This window comes from Odontesthes bonariensis, chromosome 22, assembly GCF_027942865.1.
Source record: "Odontesthes bonariensis isolate fOdoBon6 chromosome 22, fOdoBon6.hap1, whole genome shotgun sequence".
Taxonomy (NCBI): Eukaryota; Metazoa; Chordata; class Actinopteri; order Atheriniformes; family Atherinopsidae; genus Odontesthes; species Odontesthes bonariensis.
The window spans coordinates 6,139,388-6,152,961 of record NC_134527.1 but is presented as its reverse complement, the minus strand read 5'-3'; the positions used below and the strand labels follow the sequence as shown (position 1 = coordinate 6,152,961).

Below are 13,574 nucleotides of genomic sequence, written 5' to 3'. Positions count from 1 at the left end.
TACGAACATAACAATAACCCACTGACCAAAGTATTATAGCTGGTTAAAATAGATGAGCATTTAATTCTCAAAAACACACATTTATTTTAGTAGTAGTGATCACCACAACAGACCTAAAAGAACAGTGATTTTTAAACTTAACTTTACTCAATGTTTACAGGTATGAATCTCAATGAATACTAATATTGTTTCTGTTGCTCACAGACATTTTCTAACTTTTGTTTCCTTTTAGCTAAAATGAAAACAACACGTCAGCTTTGTGTTTTGTGTTTAGGTTCTTTCCACAGGCTTCATGTGTCCTAATCCGTCATTAATGATTCAAAGGTCGTTGCAACTAAATCGCACAGATTATTGCTAGTAACACGGTTTTACTTGAATGAAGTTATGCCAAACAAGGATCGTGCTGTACTGTATGTACTATACGGAAGGCAGGGAAGTGAGGTAAACTAATTAACTTTGAAAAACAAAACCAACAATTCTGCAGTGGCAGAGTGCCTGAAAACATACATTCGAGATAGCACCTCTGTACCTCTCTAGGTATAATATTACAGTTGTTTCTGACAAAGAAGTAGGTCTGACAAGTACAACTGTTGAATGATGTTACTAAATGTTTAAACGCAGTAATTATTGGTACATTATTGGTACACATGCATTACTACATCTTAGTCCACTACTGTTCAAGGGGTTGGACGAGGGCCACTGTGCTTAAACCAGCAGGTATTTTTTACCAAAGCCTGTTTCATATATCTCAATAAGACCACAAAAAATCGGGCACAACAAGGCTTAATATGTCACCTTAAAAGCATAAAACATGGGAACCAAAAGTATTTGGGTAGGTAAGATATGCTCCACACTTGTTGCTTGTTCATCTCTGACAGTGTAAAGTGTTATTGTTGTGTTAACAGCTTGTTTCTACAGGCTTCCACTGCCCAAATAATTAGCTATCAATGATTTCATCGCAAAAATCAAGCGCAATCAAGTTTGTACCATGTTAAAAATAGGCTTTCTATGACTTTAGTACTATTGTTTGAAAATTCTTCCTATTTAATTAATGTATAGATTTATTTACACAGTAAAAGTTTTACATCACTGGTAACATCTCTGGAGCTGTTAGTTTGGATGACCACTTCACTGAGAGGCTACACGTTTAGCTTTTAGCTTCCCCTTTTCAAGCAGATGTTACTCAGAGGTGCACTATCTGAACAAAACTAAAACTGGCGTCGCTTTGGGGCGACAACTAAGGCTCACAAAGCCCCTCTGCGTGATGACAACAATTACGGTGTATAGTGATGCTGCGCCACAGCAGTTCACTTCCATTTCCAACGTGAGACAGACGGTCGCAGTGCATTTGTGCAAGTCCCATCCCTCGCTTCATCTGACGGTTCAGCATGCCCAGCATGGCCGGGACTGCGCTCACGCAGCACCTCATCAGGGCTCAGAGCGGCCAGGCTGCACTCCTGCAGTCTCAGACGAGTAAGAAACGGAGGAAAATAAAGGTTAAAACAAGGGAGCTGACGTCACTTGGGCATTGATTTTTTCCTGAACCAATACCAATGCACTGCATTACTAACCATTTACTAACATGAGATGTCATCTTCCAACAGGAAAAATAATCTATTCGTTATTCACCTGCAACAAATCCTGTAATGTCACTCACCAGTCCCTCCTCAGCCCACTATTACCCACGCCTGCTCTCCACCTGATTTAATGTATATTGTCAGGGGATCGAGAGAAAAGTGCTGGTTGGCGTGGTCGATGGTGGTGCAAATGTGTCCTGAAAGAGCCAAGTCATGTGACCTGATGATAAGGATGTACTGCGGGGCCAGTGCTGGCCAGAATTTATTTGTCGTGCTATTTGTTTTGTGTTTAATTATTCTATGTTTTCCTCCCTTATCCCTCCCTTCCATCCATGAGATGTTTTGGCATGTTGAAATTCACACCACACTGCCCCTGCCCACCTGAACGGGCTCCCCCTGCTGCTGCAACTCAACTATCCACCACCTATTCTTTATCAGCATCCATCTTAGAGTGCTTTTTTCTTCTTTTTTTTCCCCTTTCTTTTAGAAGTAGCTTCTTTTAGCCACCATTTGCTGATATTATCACAAAATCAGTGACAGGACGACTGCAAATCTTTTCTTTCTTGCACTTTAATTACAGCAATAATTACAGGGTTTGCTCCTCTGTGGGCGATCCTCCCAGCTCTGTCGTTTTTTTTATCCTATGCCATTCTCCATCCCGTTCCCTTGTGTGTGTGGGGTGAATTTCCATTATACCTGTTTTAAGGTATAATGACTTTAAATGGGCTTCAATTTCTGACTTTTGTCGCTATTGTTCTCCCTCTTTGATATGCACCTTAGTGGCATCTGATACGTAGCTTCTCAGTTTTTTTTATACCTGCCTGGCTTTGGATGTGGATGTTTGCTTTGCTAGTTTATTTTTCTTTTCTAAAGCAATATCTGCCCTTGCTTAAGGCTCTTCTTTAAAGTAATAATCAGGTGGATGGAAATTTATTTTTACTTTTCTTTTCTTCCCCCTATGCAGCCCTCTTCCTCTCTAGAGACTCAGGATGTAAGAATACCTTAATATGAGTTTTTTGCTTCTCTTTTTGCACACAAATAATGCGGTTTTTGTGAGAGTAGCTGTGGGGCACTCTGAGGGAGGGAGGGCACCAAACTGGCTTGCCATCTTGTAAGGAAATGGTAAAGACTGCACCTTTTAGCTTTAAACGTTTGGACTTCTACTTTGACAGGTATGCATTGTTCTCCAGAGCTCTGTCATGTGGCAGAACCGAGTGCAGAGTAGATTGTAGAAACTTCATTTAAGTCATATTTAGCATGTTTGGTTGACGCATCAAATTTGAGATTGCTTGTGTGTGGAGATGAAGTGTGTGTGTTCAGGCGATGGCGAATATCTTAGATGACTTAAAGTAGTCTAACATAAGTTTCACACCCACTGACATCTTTACTAGTCATCACCCATTCCAATGCATTTCTAGGGGTCGGGTGAATGTGTGAGCGCATTTCTGAGGGATTACTGTGCCATCCTGTGCAGCCAGAGTGTGATAATGTTGCATAAAATGTAGACGAACGCCCTCATATCAGACTGATGAGACTACTTCCACGCTCACATCTAACAAGCTTTATCCCTTTCTTCCTCCCTCTTTTCGCCTATTACACTTCCAAAATGATGTAGTCTTTTTGTCATACGGACCCTCCCAATAATTAGACAATAAAGAATAAGATCGTTTACTGAGGAGATGGGTGCTGGTGGTTTTGGTGGTGAGGAGAGAGATGGGGTGAGGCTGAAAGCACAGTTATCACCCCAGCCCATAGAGCATAAATAATGTTTCTACATATATTCATTTTAGGATAGGAAAAGTGGTAGAGCAGAGCCCGACCCCAAAAAGAAAGCCTCTTTTAGGTCCATCAGTACCACCCTGGCCTCCAGCATCAAGAGACGTAGGTCCTCCAAAGACACGGTAAGAGGAAAAAGAAGCAACAACTTCCCTTGTTTCTTCCTCCTTCTCCCTTCTCTCCTTCTCTGTCTCTAGTTTCATCCTTCTTCTCTCTGTCCTCTCTGTTTACATCCCCATATCCGACCACGAAAGAGTGCCATGTTCAACTCACTCATTTCCACGTGGCTCCGCGCCTCGCCAAGTGTCTGTCCCTTCACCATCGATCAGCCATCACCATTAAGGGGTCATAGTTCCTCTACAGGCAGGAGGTTATCAGAACAGGATCTCAGGTCAGGCAAGGAGCTTGGCCCTGATTTTTGGAAGGGAACGTCCCAGGTGTCCAGGGTACATATATAAATATATATCGAGGTTTTGACGGGAGTCTTTTAGAGGAGAGGGGCGACAAAAGAAAGGAGTCTGCCAGTGGTGTTTTGTCTTGGGCTGCTCTTCTTTCCTGCCTCTGGTTTGGACGTAGATTCTGGCAGTTGTGTCCTCTTTTTGGTGGTGGAGTTGTGGTTTGTGCGTACTGTATATGAGCGTGTATCTGTTTATATATTTACAAATCATGTCCTGTTGTTCTGACTGCTTGATCCTGTATATATCCATTGTTTCTTTGCACCGATCCTGCACTTCCGCTGTTGGTTTGCTTATGTTTTGACAAGCATGCGCTGGTGTTCTGTCATCTTTTTCCAAAATCCATTTTCAAGGTGGTCGCCATGGCCAGTCCTCCCGAGAAGATAACCAATGTGTTGTTTTATTGACCAACCATGTCTATTTCAGGATTAATCTCATGGATTTCTATTAATAAGTTTACGTTTTGCTTTGTCATATTTTCTTTGTCATAACTCTTGTTTAATTTCCAGTGTCCTTGTGGTATGAAATGTGCATGCCTCTTTCAGGGTATATTTTTAGGTGATGACGACAGTTTCTTTCATCTTTGAATGATTGTTTCTAACGAGGTGACAAAGTCTGTGAAACCTTAGACTCTCACTGTGTTACAAGGCAAGCATAAGTTTGTTTTTTCATTCCAGCAGTTATCAATCCTCTATTACTTATTGGCGTTATACAATTCTATAAAGTTTTACCCATTCAGCGAGTGGTAATCTATGAAAATGCTAATCTGGCCAAGCCCATATCTCCTTCTGCCAGCAGATCACTGCTTACCTCGTATAGAGGAAACTAAATTATACTAGGTCGTATGTAAATGTAAGTATCAGGATGGTAGTGTATTCACTTTCAATTACTTTTTATAAAATCAGAAATGCACATATCGACTGGCTCCTGGCTAGCTAAAAGCTTGGAGCCGGCTTTCAAGCCAAAAGGATCATAATGTGTTTGACTTTTTAAAATGCCCCCAATACTTAATTTAATACTACCTGGTGGTTAATTAACGCAGTTGAAAATGCCACAAAACAATTTTTAAATGCCTAGTGGCATTTGTAATGGCAGTATTTAAAGCTGCAGTAGGCAAGTTTTCAAAATTGCGAGTCTAAAGTCGGAAAATTCGAACTGACACAACTTTCAGGTCCCTCCCCCAACCTCTAACAAGCTCCGAATCGCCCCCCAAACCCCTCCCCCTCTGTGGACGAGGTTGTGCACGTGAGTTCACACCAGTGTGAGCGCACACAAGCTGGGGCAGACTCACGCTCAGCAGCGTGTGCACAAGCTGTGATTGACAGGTAGGATTCCTCCACCGTAACTTGATTGGTTAAAAACAGCCGGGAGCGCTCGGTTTTTGTAAGCATGATTACAGGCTTCAGAGGGAGCTACAGATTTCGTTATTTTTCCTAAACAGCCTATTTAATATTCTACTTCCAGAATCCCATGACAGTTCAAGCTAATATGACTAAAAAAAAGTTGCCTACTGCCGCTTTAAACACCAGGTGGCGTTTTAAACAGCAAGGTAAGCTGGCAAACTATGATCCTTTTGTCTTTCCATAGATTTGGATGATTTATCTCAAGATATGTCCTGTAAACTATGAAAAAATACATTATTGACATGTTAAGAAGATTAAAGGCTTGATTTAGGCGGCCTTCATTCTCTTTCACACAGTTTCTGTGACTATGCTTGACACTTTTGTTGCAGCACAATGAGAGTGTCAGGTTTTCTGTATTCCTTCACAGTTGAGTCGTAAAGCCCCGTTCGTTGTGATTGGGAAAATGGGCTGCACAAGCTTGGAGTGTTCTGATAAAGCAACCACCTGTGGTCATTTTGTACCCAGCTGCCCCTGCTGGACCAAATCTGGCTGGGACCTCTGTAAAAGAAGTGAAAACAGCACCAAACTCTGGAGTCAGCAAAGAAAGCCTTTTGTACTAACATTGTGTTTGGGATATGTTTCGCAGGGCAGATGTAGCCTTTGCTGGTTAGGCTAACTGGTTAAAAAGTAAAGCAAAAAGAAATTGTGTTTTTATTTGAATTTCTGTATCTCTTTCTCTCGTGTTAACTTTCTTTTTACGGCTGTTTCTGCACTGAAGTAAACCACCTTCACCTCTTCCCCCCTGGCAGTTTCGCAATAGAATCGGTTTTGTTTCAAGAAAAGAAGAGCGGGATTGCTATTGTTTTTATGTCTCTATGAGGGTTTGGATACTGGTTTGGGAGCGCTAGTAGAATAAAAAAGCCTCCCAGAGGAACAAACAAAAAACAGGATTCAGTGTGACCAAAGAGAGATAATCTAATTAAAAAGACCTACCATCGTCAATCTTTGACCATTATTTTGATTTTATATCAATGTTCTTCTTTTATATTAATGGATATCAATGGACTTGAGTGTCAGTGTCCCTCACCCACATGCCACACTGCTCCTCTCTCCCTCTGCAAGCATGCCAATTACTTTAACTGTCATAGATGTAGAATAAGTAGAAACTCTATCTGTAGATGTGCCATAGTCGTATTGTAATAAGTAGCTTGATAAGCATTAACTGTGGTTGTGATGTCAGTGAAGTGTCTCTCTTTTGCTGGTCCACTTGACCCCAGTACGGTGTGCTGTTAGCAGGCCCTCAAGGTACAAGACACGAGGAGACCCAAACGGGGGCTGTAAGCTCCATGATGATGCAACTCACGGGTCAAGGAGATGAAGGACATTCACTCAAAAAAAAAAGAAGAAAAAAGAACGTTTTCAGAGTGGATGTCGCTTCATCTGTCAGCATGTTAGTTGCATCATAACAGCTTCTAAAGCTCAAATGCTTGAATGTATTGGCTTTATCAGCTCACAATGAGAGGCACCAAAATGGTCAAATCTAGCTTGAATGAGAAAGACGGCAATGACACATGAGATGGGCACACCTCGTCTTTCGGTTAATCTATAATCTGATGCTTAGCTGCATGTTGGATCTATTAAACAGATTTTTCCACACAGAACTCTTTGTCAGGATTATGATTGGCATGTTCAGCTGTAAATAGAACACAGACGATTTAATCCACCCGATCCAACTGTGTTCCAAACCATACAATTCCACACAAAGCTTTTTGTTCTTCTTTTCTTTTCTTTTTCCTCTAGCTCACAATATTTACCATGTCTAACAGCCGATTGTGTCGTCAGGTTTTTATATTTTTGGCTCAAAGTCTATAATCAGCCTCCTCAATCTGAAAAGACTCCATCAAAAACAAGTTGCTATTGCCATAGAGACTTAGCAAATGCATGAAATCGGGATTTTGTTTCCACTCTCAGCACTGTATAAGCCTACAATTCAAAGCACTTTTAAAGAAGCACATCTGAGGAGGGGGAGGGTGGATGCAAGAGCCTTGCAGATCAGCTATATGAAATTGGTCAGTAATTCATCTTTTCCTCCTGGGCTGCTAAAATTAGAGAAGCTGCCTTTTCCGCATGCATATAAATGACTGCACACAGATAAATGAGCTGTCCGTTTTGGCCATGGTGGGAAATGATCACCCTGCCATGCAGCTGGAGTTAAAAATGTAAATGATGTGGAGACTCTTGCCTGCTCCCGACTAACCCCCTTCAGGCACAACCAAACTGCTTCACAAAGAAAAATCTAACTTAAAGCTAAATTTGAGGCTGCCTGAGAGGGGTTAGAGCGCCCTCCTACTTGTGCAGGAAATGATCACGACTTTTCGAAAAAATTAAACGTGAATGTTTAGATAAAAGTAAAGCTGCCGAACAAACAAGAAATGACACCATCTTTTGTGTTTCTCGTCATCCTTCCTATCCATGTTTTCTTTCACCTCTGCAGCAGTTCCCACCCACTGACATCACGGGCCAACTCAACTTGTCGGACCCGTCTGTCAGCACTGTGGTGTAAAAAGAGGGGGACGCTGAGGTTCGCTCCAAAAGGAGAGAGGAGACGAGACGAGGGGAGACGAGAGGAAGCAAAGGGGGAGGACTGCGTGTTCCCTTCGTCGCCAAAGCCGAAGCTTCAGGTGTTTGGAAGAAACTACCTGCTGAACAAGTGGCTGACTACACTGAACTCGCACCTTTTTTTTTTTTTTAAGACAGCATTACCCGGTCTTAGATGTTTTTAGGGTCCCTGAGCATGCACAGAACAACCCAATCTGACTCACATATACAATCTTTTCCTTCTGTATATTATAAGCTAACTTATTTAACCTTCTTTTATCCTTTTCAATCGCATAACCTTAATATTTGATGTTTTTCAATTTCCTGAACAGCTGCATAGCTTTTAATGAGCCAGATTTAGTTTGGTTAAGTTTATGGATCAACTGGTTTTGGTGCAATTATTGGACTTGACATATCACTTCCAATTAGGGCCTAGATGCCGCAGGAATAGTATTTCTTAACAACATAGAGTGCAATACAAGAAGTACTGTCAGCTTCAGTTGAGAAGAGCTATTTTTAATAGGAACTGTGTTTTTATCTACACCTTAAAGGTTTTTAGATCAAATTTCGTTATTTGGAAGCACTTATAATAGCACTGAAAGTGAGATTATGGCTACCTTGTCTACCGGTGAAGATGAAGAAAGCATGTGTGTGCTTGTATATGAATAAGAGCTTTATGTAGAAGAATGATTATAATGATTATTGTCATTTTGTAGGCTATATATAGCAGATTCTGTAAATGTTCAAACGGTATCTTCCCTCGGTAATCTTGCACTAACCTGCCAAAGGCACTTATTTTGAGTCTTAACTAAAGTTTGAGCTCTTACTAAAGTTTTAATTATATTTGTTTGCAAGAGATGAGCAAGTGACATGAGAAATTATAGATCAATTAGCTTTTTTTTTGTTTTCGTTGATGTTCAGCCATGACACAAGGCTTTTGTATTTGGGGACGCCCTCTCTCTTCCTCTCTCCTGCAGCAGCAGTCTTTCTCCTTTCCAGTGTTTAAGGGGCTGCATCAAGGGGTCAGGTTTTTCACCCAACCAGCACTCTGTCTTTCGTGAAAAACCTCCTCCCTTGCACATCATTGGGGAACTTTTACACGAAGGCACCAGAGTGAATTGAGCTCAGCTCAGCTTGTGCCCAGGTCGTGGTTGGTTGCAAAAACGGGTCTTTTCCCATTTTCTGGAGATGAGAAACTACTGCTGTTTATAAGATCATGTCCTCTGTGGTGTCTGGCACTGCATTGCACTTTATGCTGAGGGGTCTCCCAAAATAAGGGTAAAAAAAAAAACCTGATTTACCAATGAACTGCTACAGAACACCAACAACCTCTTTCAGACACACCAACTTTATGAAATGTTAAAGAAATCTTTTTTTAATTTTTTTTTTTACGATGTACTGGAAAATAAAATGTCGTTATCATGTCACATTTAAATGATCACAGAAAACACAGTTTGGTTTCTAACATAAAACCAAGAGACTGCTTATCATACCCTCATTTAGGCCTGTGCATGCTAATGTGTTAATACCAGTGCTTTATTTTGTTTTGGATGTAAGCTGTTGACATGTACGGTTAGCTGAGCTGTATGGGGCACTTAAAAGTGAATGAAATGTAAATACAATCTGGTTCTGTGTATGAGGAGGTTATCCTGCACTCGTATTGTGACTGCAGCTGAGAATGTCTTATACTATAGTTATTAATTCACACAATTAAAATACACAGGCATGTATCAACCCATGCACTCAAACATATACACAGATGCACATTAAAAAACCCTTAAGGGAGGATTGATTTGCTTTTCTTACCTTTCCGAGTGAATATCTTACATTGAATCATTTGGTTTATACAACTGTAAATAAAATATACCGATATTGTTCAAATCAAGCAAGCCTGTTCTTAGGATTAAAAAATGTGAGTGAATGTTGAAAATCCACACTGATTTAACATGCTAAACATAAGAGAACCATGAATAGAGAAAAAAAAAAGTTAGGAGTGATAAGGCTGAAGAGAAAAGGTAGACATGTCCTGTGCATGGATATTTTTCTCAGATCTCTTGTGACCTGAATATGTGGACTTTCCCTAAAGTTTGAATCTGCACAATACCCCAACTGACAGATCTCAGATTAGCTCAAATTAAATTGCACAAACGGGTCAAACAAACCTCATTTTAAGCGAAGCAAACTGCTTAGATGTGAAATCCCAAATGCGCACCAAAAATATTGAAGATTTTGTCTACCTTACAACTTTTGACTAAATTTGTAACATAGTTTAATTTTATGCAACCTTTATTCACACGGTAGGTTCTGCCAAGGATTGAGCTGCACTATCAGTACAAGGTGAACACACCAATGAGGGAGGCCGAGACTCAGTCCAGCAGTGTGTCCCTAAATTTATTCAAATCCATTAAATCCCAAATGTACCCTGGAAAGGTTTGTAAATCTTGCTGGTAAAAATGAGGCAGGTGTTGGTGGTGATCCTCAGCCCTCCATCATCCAGGGTCTGCACAACGTCAATCCACCTCTGCAGCCCTGGCTCTTCATAAAATTATCCCACAATGTGCAAGTCCACTACGTGCTCATACAAGTCGATAGCAGCTTGTATAAGATCCTCAACCTGGCTCATCGATCCACCCAGCATAGATGTACTTCTCTCGGCTGTTTTGCCACATCTACAGTGATGCTGTATTTGAGTTTCATTCACAAAAGTAATTAATCAATATTCTGGCATCTCAGGAAGACACATTTCCATGATGAAGACAGCTAGTGAGCTAGTTGCGACTCAGTTTAATGCGATGTAGTAGACCTATAAATTTACATACTGATGTAAGGGATGAGGTTGGCCTTTACTTGCATTAAATACTCAATCCAACTGCATCATGGAATTGTGACTGTGCCCCCAAAAAAAATTCTGAACAGAAAATCAATGAACTACTGTCCAACTCAACAATAGAGTAAAATGGTTTTCTGTGACAGCTCAGAATGATGGACTATGAAGGCCAGTGACACAGAAGTAAGGGTAATGGATTTAATAGAATTCAAATTGAAGAGATGAGTTCAGGAACTATTGAGCAGGATCCAACCATGGCCAGCAGCAGTAACAACGACTTGTTGAGACGGATAATCCCAGCAGAGTATGTGAAAGTGAAAGATCGGGAACCAGATGGGTGATTAAAGAGCCTCCAGGGACTAGGTTGTGATGCTGCAGCAGGGGTTGGAGAGGAAGGAAGCCGAAGGTGAGCAGGCACGAAGGCTAGTAGGGAATTAGTCCAAATGATGATCAGGTTACTGGGCAAATCTATGGATCCTGGCTTGCGTGGATGTGAACAGGTTATGACAGGGGAGATAAAGAGGAAGACAGGGGGCTCCAAATCCTATTTCTTTCAGAAAAATGTAAATTAATAAATATATGTAGAAATTAGGGCTGGGCGAGTTAACTTGTTATTATCGTGTTAACTCGCTAATTATTTAATGCTGATAAATATTTTATCGCGCATCAACGCAGGTTTTATTATCTATATTATTATTGTAAAAGTCTGTTGCTCACAGGCTTTTATTATGTAAAAGTCTGTTGCTCAGAGGCTTTTATTTTGTAAAAGTCTGTTGCTGTCTGCTGCGGAACAGGAAAAGAAAGTAATCGGCGGATCCACCAAACATGGAGAAGGGTACGGAACTTTTACTCGGCCATTTTCATTTTAAAGTTCTTCCAGATGGCGGAGTCGACAGAACCAAAGTCATCTGTAAACACTGCCAAGTTGAATTTTCTTCTCAGCGTAGTAGTTCCAGTCTAAAATATCACTTAAAGGCAAAACACACAACTGATAGCAGCAAGTCATTCAAGGAAACAGACAGTGGAGCGAGGCTTCTACATAAAAACTACAGAAAGATGCTGATGTTAAAAGTGTGTTTGCACAACAAATGTTATGGCACTTTCATTCATATGGCAGCACATTTAAAATAAAACTAAATGCTAAAAGCTATACACTACTTTTGGATTCATTTTTGGATTGTGCGTACAAATGCGATTAATCGTGATTAATCAGGGAAATCATGTGATTAAAGGGGAACTGCGGTATTTTCAACATTAAACCTCTTTTCTGAGTCGTCTGCAATGTTTTAGAACCCCCCTCACCGCTTTTTTGATGTTTACTGCTGTCTCCGGTATTTGCCTAATTTTGATTCTTCTCAACCTGCTTCAGAATGGCAAGTCATGCGCATGTCCAGAAAGGTCCGTAAAAGCACAATAAACGTCCATTTTCAAAATCATCAACTCACCGGAGTGGTTACTGGTGTGCACTGGTAATCCATATCAAATTTCGTGGCGAAAAGTTGCTCCTGTCGTGTTTTATTTGACATTTTGTACTGGATGTTCGTTGATATTACTCTGCCACCGCTAAGAAAATAGTGCGAGCATGAACGAGCTGCCAAATAAAACACGACAGAAGCAACTTTTCCCAACGAAATTTGATATGGATTACCAGTGCACACCAGTAACCACTCCAGTGAGTTGATTATAAACATCTGTGATAACCAGCTCATCAAAAAGTCTATATAACAACCTTGAGTTGTTAAATGCAGCAAACTTTATCGGGAAATGTAGGATCTATGAAACTCTTTTAATCATGTTGGTGTGTTGAACCACTCAGCAACACATGCTGCTACACTGCTCAACTGACAATATGCTGCGGCCTCAGGCCACTGTCCAGCAATTCAAAACCCCTTTTCCCACTCCCAGCATCTGCAGCAATATTTCTTGGACGAAAAGGTCATGGTTCAAATGTCAAATGTACTGCACATCAGATATCTTCCTAAAGATGGACATGAACACTTAGAGGTTCAGCTGGTAAATTCAATAAGATTTGGCAATCTTTTCTGAGACATGTGGAAGAAAAATCAGAGCTGCATGAATCAAGTTAACTAGGACAACCACTGATTTAATTGTTCAGATGACAACCCGCTTAAATACTATATGTACTGTATCTCTCTGTTTTTTGCTTGCTTGTTTGTTTGTTTGTTTTTTCCTGTAACATTCTCTCATTTTTATATTCATACGTCTTCTTTTACAACATGCTTGACATACATTGTCTTAGATTTACTCATCTATTTATCATTTTTTTATTGTGATTTATCTTTGTATTTTTAAAAGATCTAGTGGTAACTACATCATGGATGGGCACGTTTACTTGGATGCAATAGGGCAGCCGAGAGGGATTCCTTTTGAGTTCAAAGCACGCAGGGAGATTGCAGCTGGATTTGAGTCTATTTTGCCGTGGATCACAATTAACAAAAATGTGGAGTGGATTAACTACATATACTACAACCAACAGAGAATTCTTAACTACACGAGTGAAGGGCTGGCAGCCTTTGGAGAACAACTACATGAGACAAGTAGGATGGCAGAACAGACAAGCTTTAGATTGGATATTAGCAGAGAAAGGTGGTGTTTGCCAGATGGTTGGGGAAAAATGTTGTACATTTATACACTGCCCCCCTGAGAAATGCCCTGTCCATCCAAAGAAAACTGGCCAGAAAAAAGGCCACGATTTATTATCTCTGTTTGTGTCTTGCATTGATAGAATAAATGCAGGTGGTGATTTTAAAAAAGCATATATCTGCAAAGTTTATAGCTTTATTTATTTTTTTGTTATCGTGTGTGTCCCCCTGCTGAACCTGAACCCCTTGCTGCTGAAAAAAAAGGGCGATTTTCACATTTTCGGATGTTTTTGTTGTATGTAATGATCTGAAACGTAGACTTAATGAAGGTAATAAAATAAATAAATAAATTCCACACTGTTAACAAAATTGACGGTCATGATTTATGCTAGTGT

General features: G+C 40.4%; 1 protein-coding gene across 8 annotated transcripts in view; it reads left to right on the top strand.

Moving 5' to 3' along the window:
- Positions 1-9,180, top strand: part of grin1a (glutamate receptor, ionotropic, N-methyl D-aspartate 1a) — a 38,010-nt gene extending 28,830 nt beyond the window's left edge. For 4 of the 8 annotated variants that reach the window (XM_075456596.1, XM_075456592.1, XM_075456598.1 and 1 more), the window contains 3 exons: positions 2,542-2,568; positions 3,368-3,478; positions 7,646-9,180. In XM_075456596.1, coding sequence (XP_075312711.1) covers positions 2,542-2,568; positions 3,368-3,478; positions 7,646-7,714 — 207 coding nt within the window. In that variant the 3' untranslated portion in view covers positions 7,715-9,180. Of the gene's footprint in view, positions 1-2,541; positions 2,569-3,192; positions 3,479-7,645 lie in introns of those variants that run through there. The other 4 variants (XM_075456597.1, XM_075456599.1, XM_075456593.1 and 1 more) reach the window with 2 other exon arrangements.
- Positions 9,181-13,574: the final 4,394 nt, after the last annotated feature.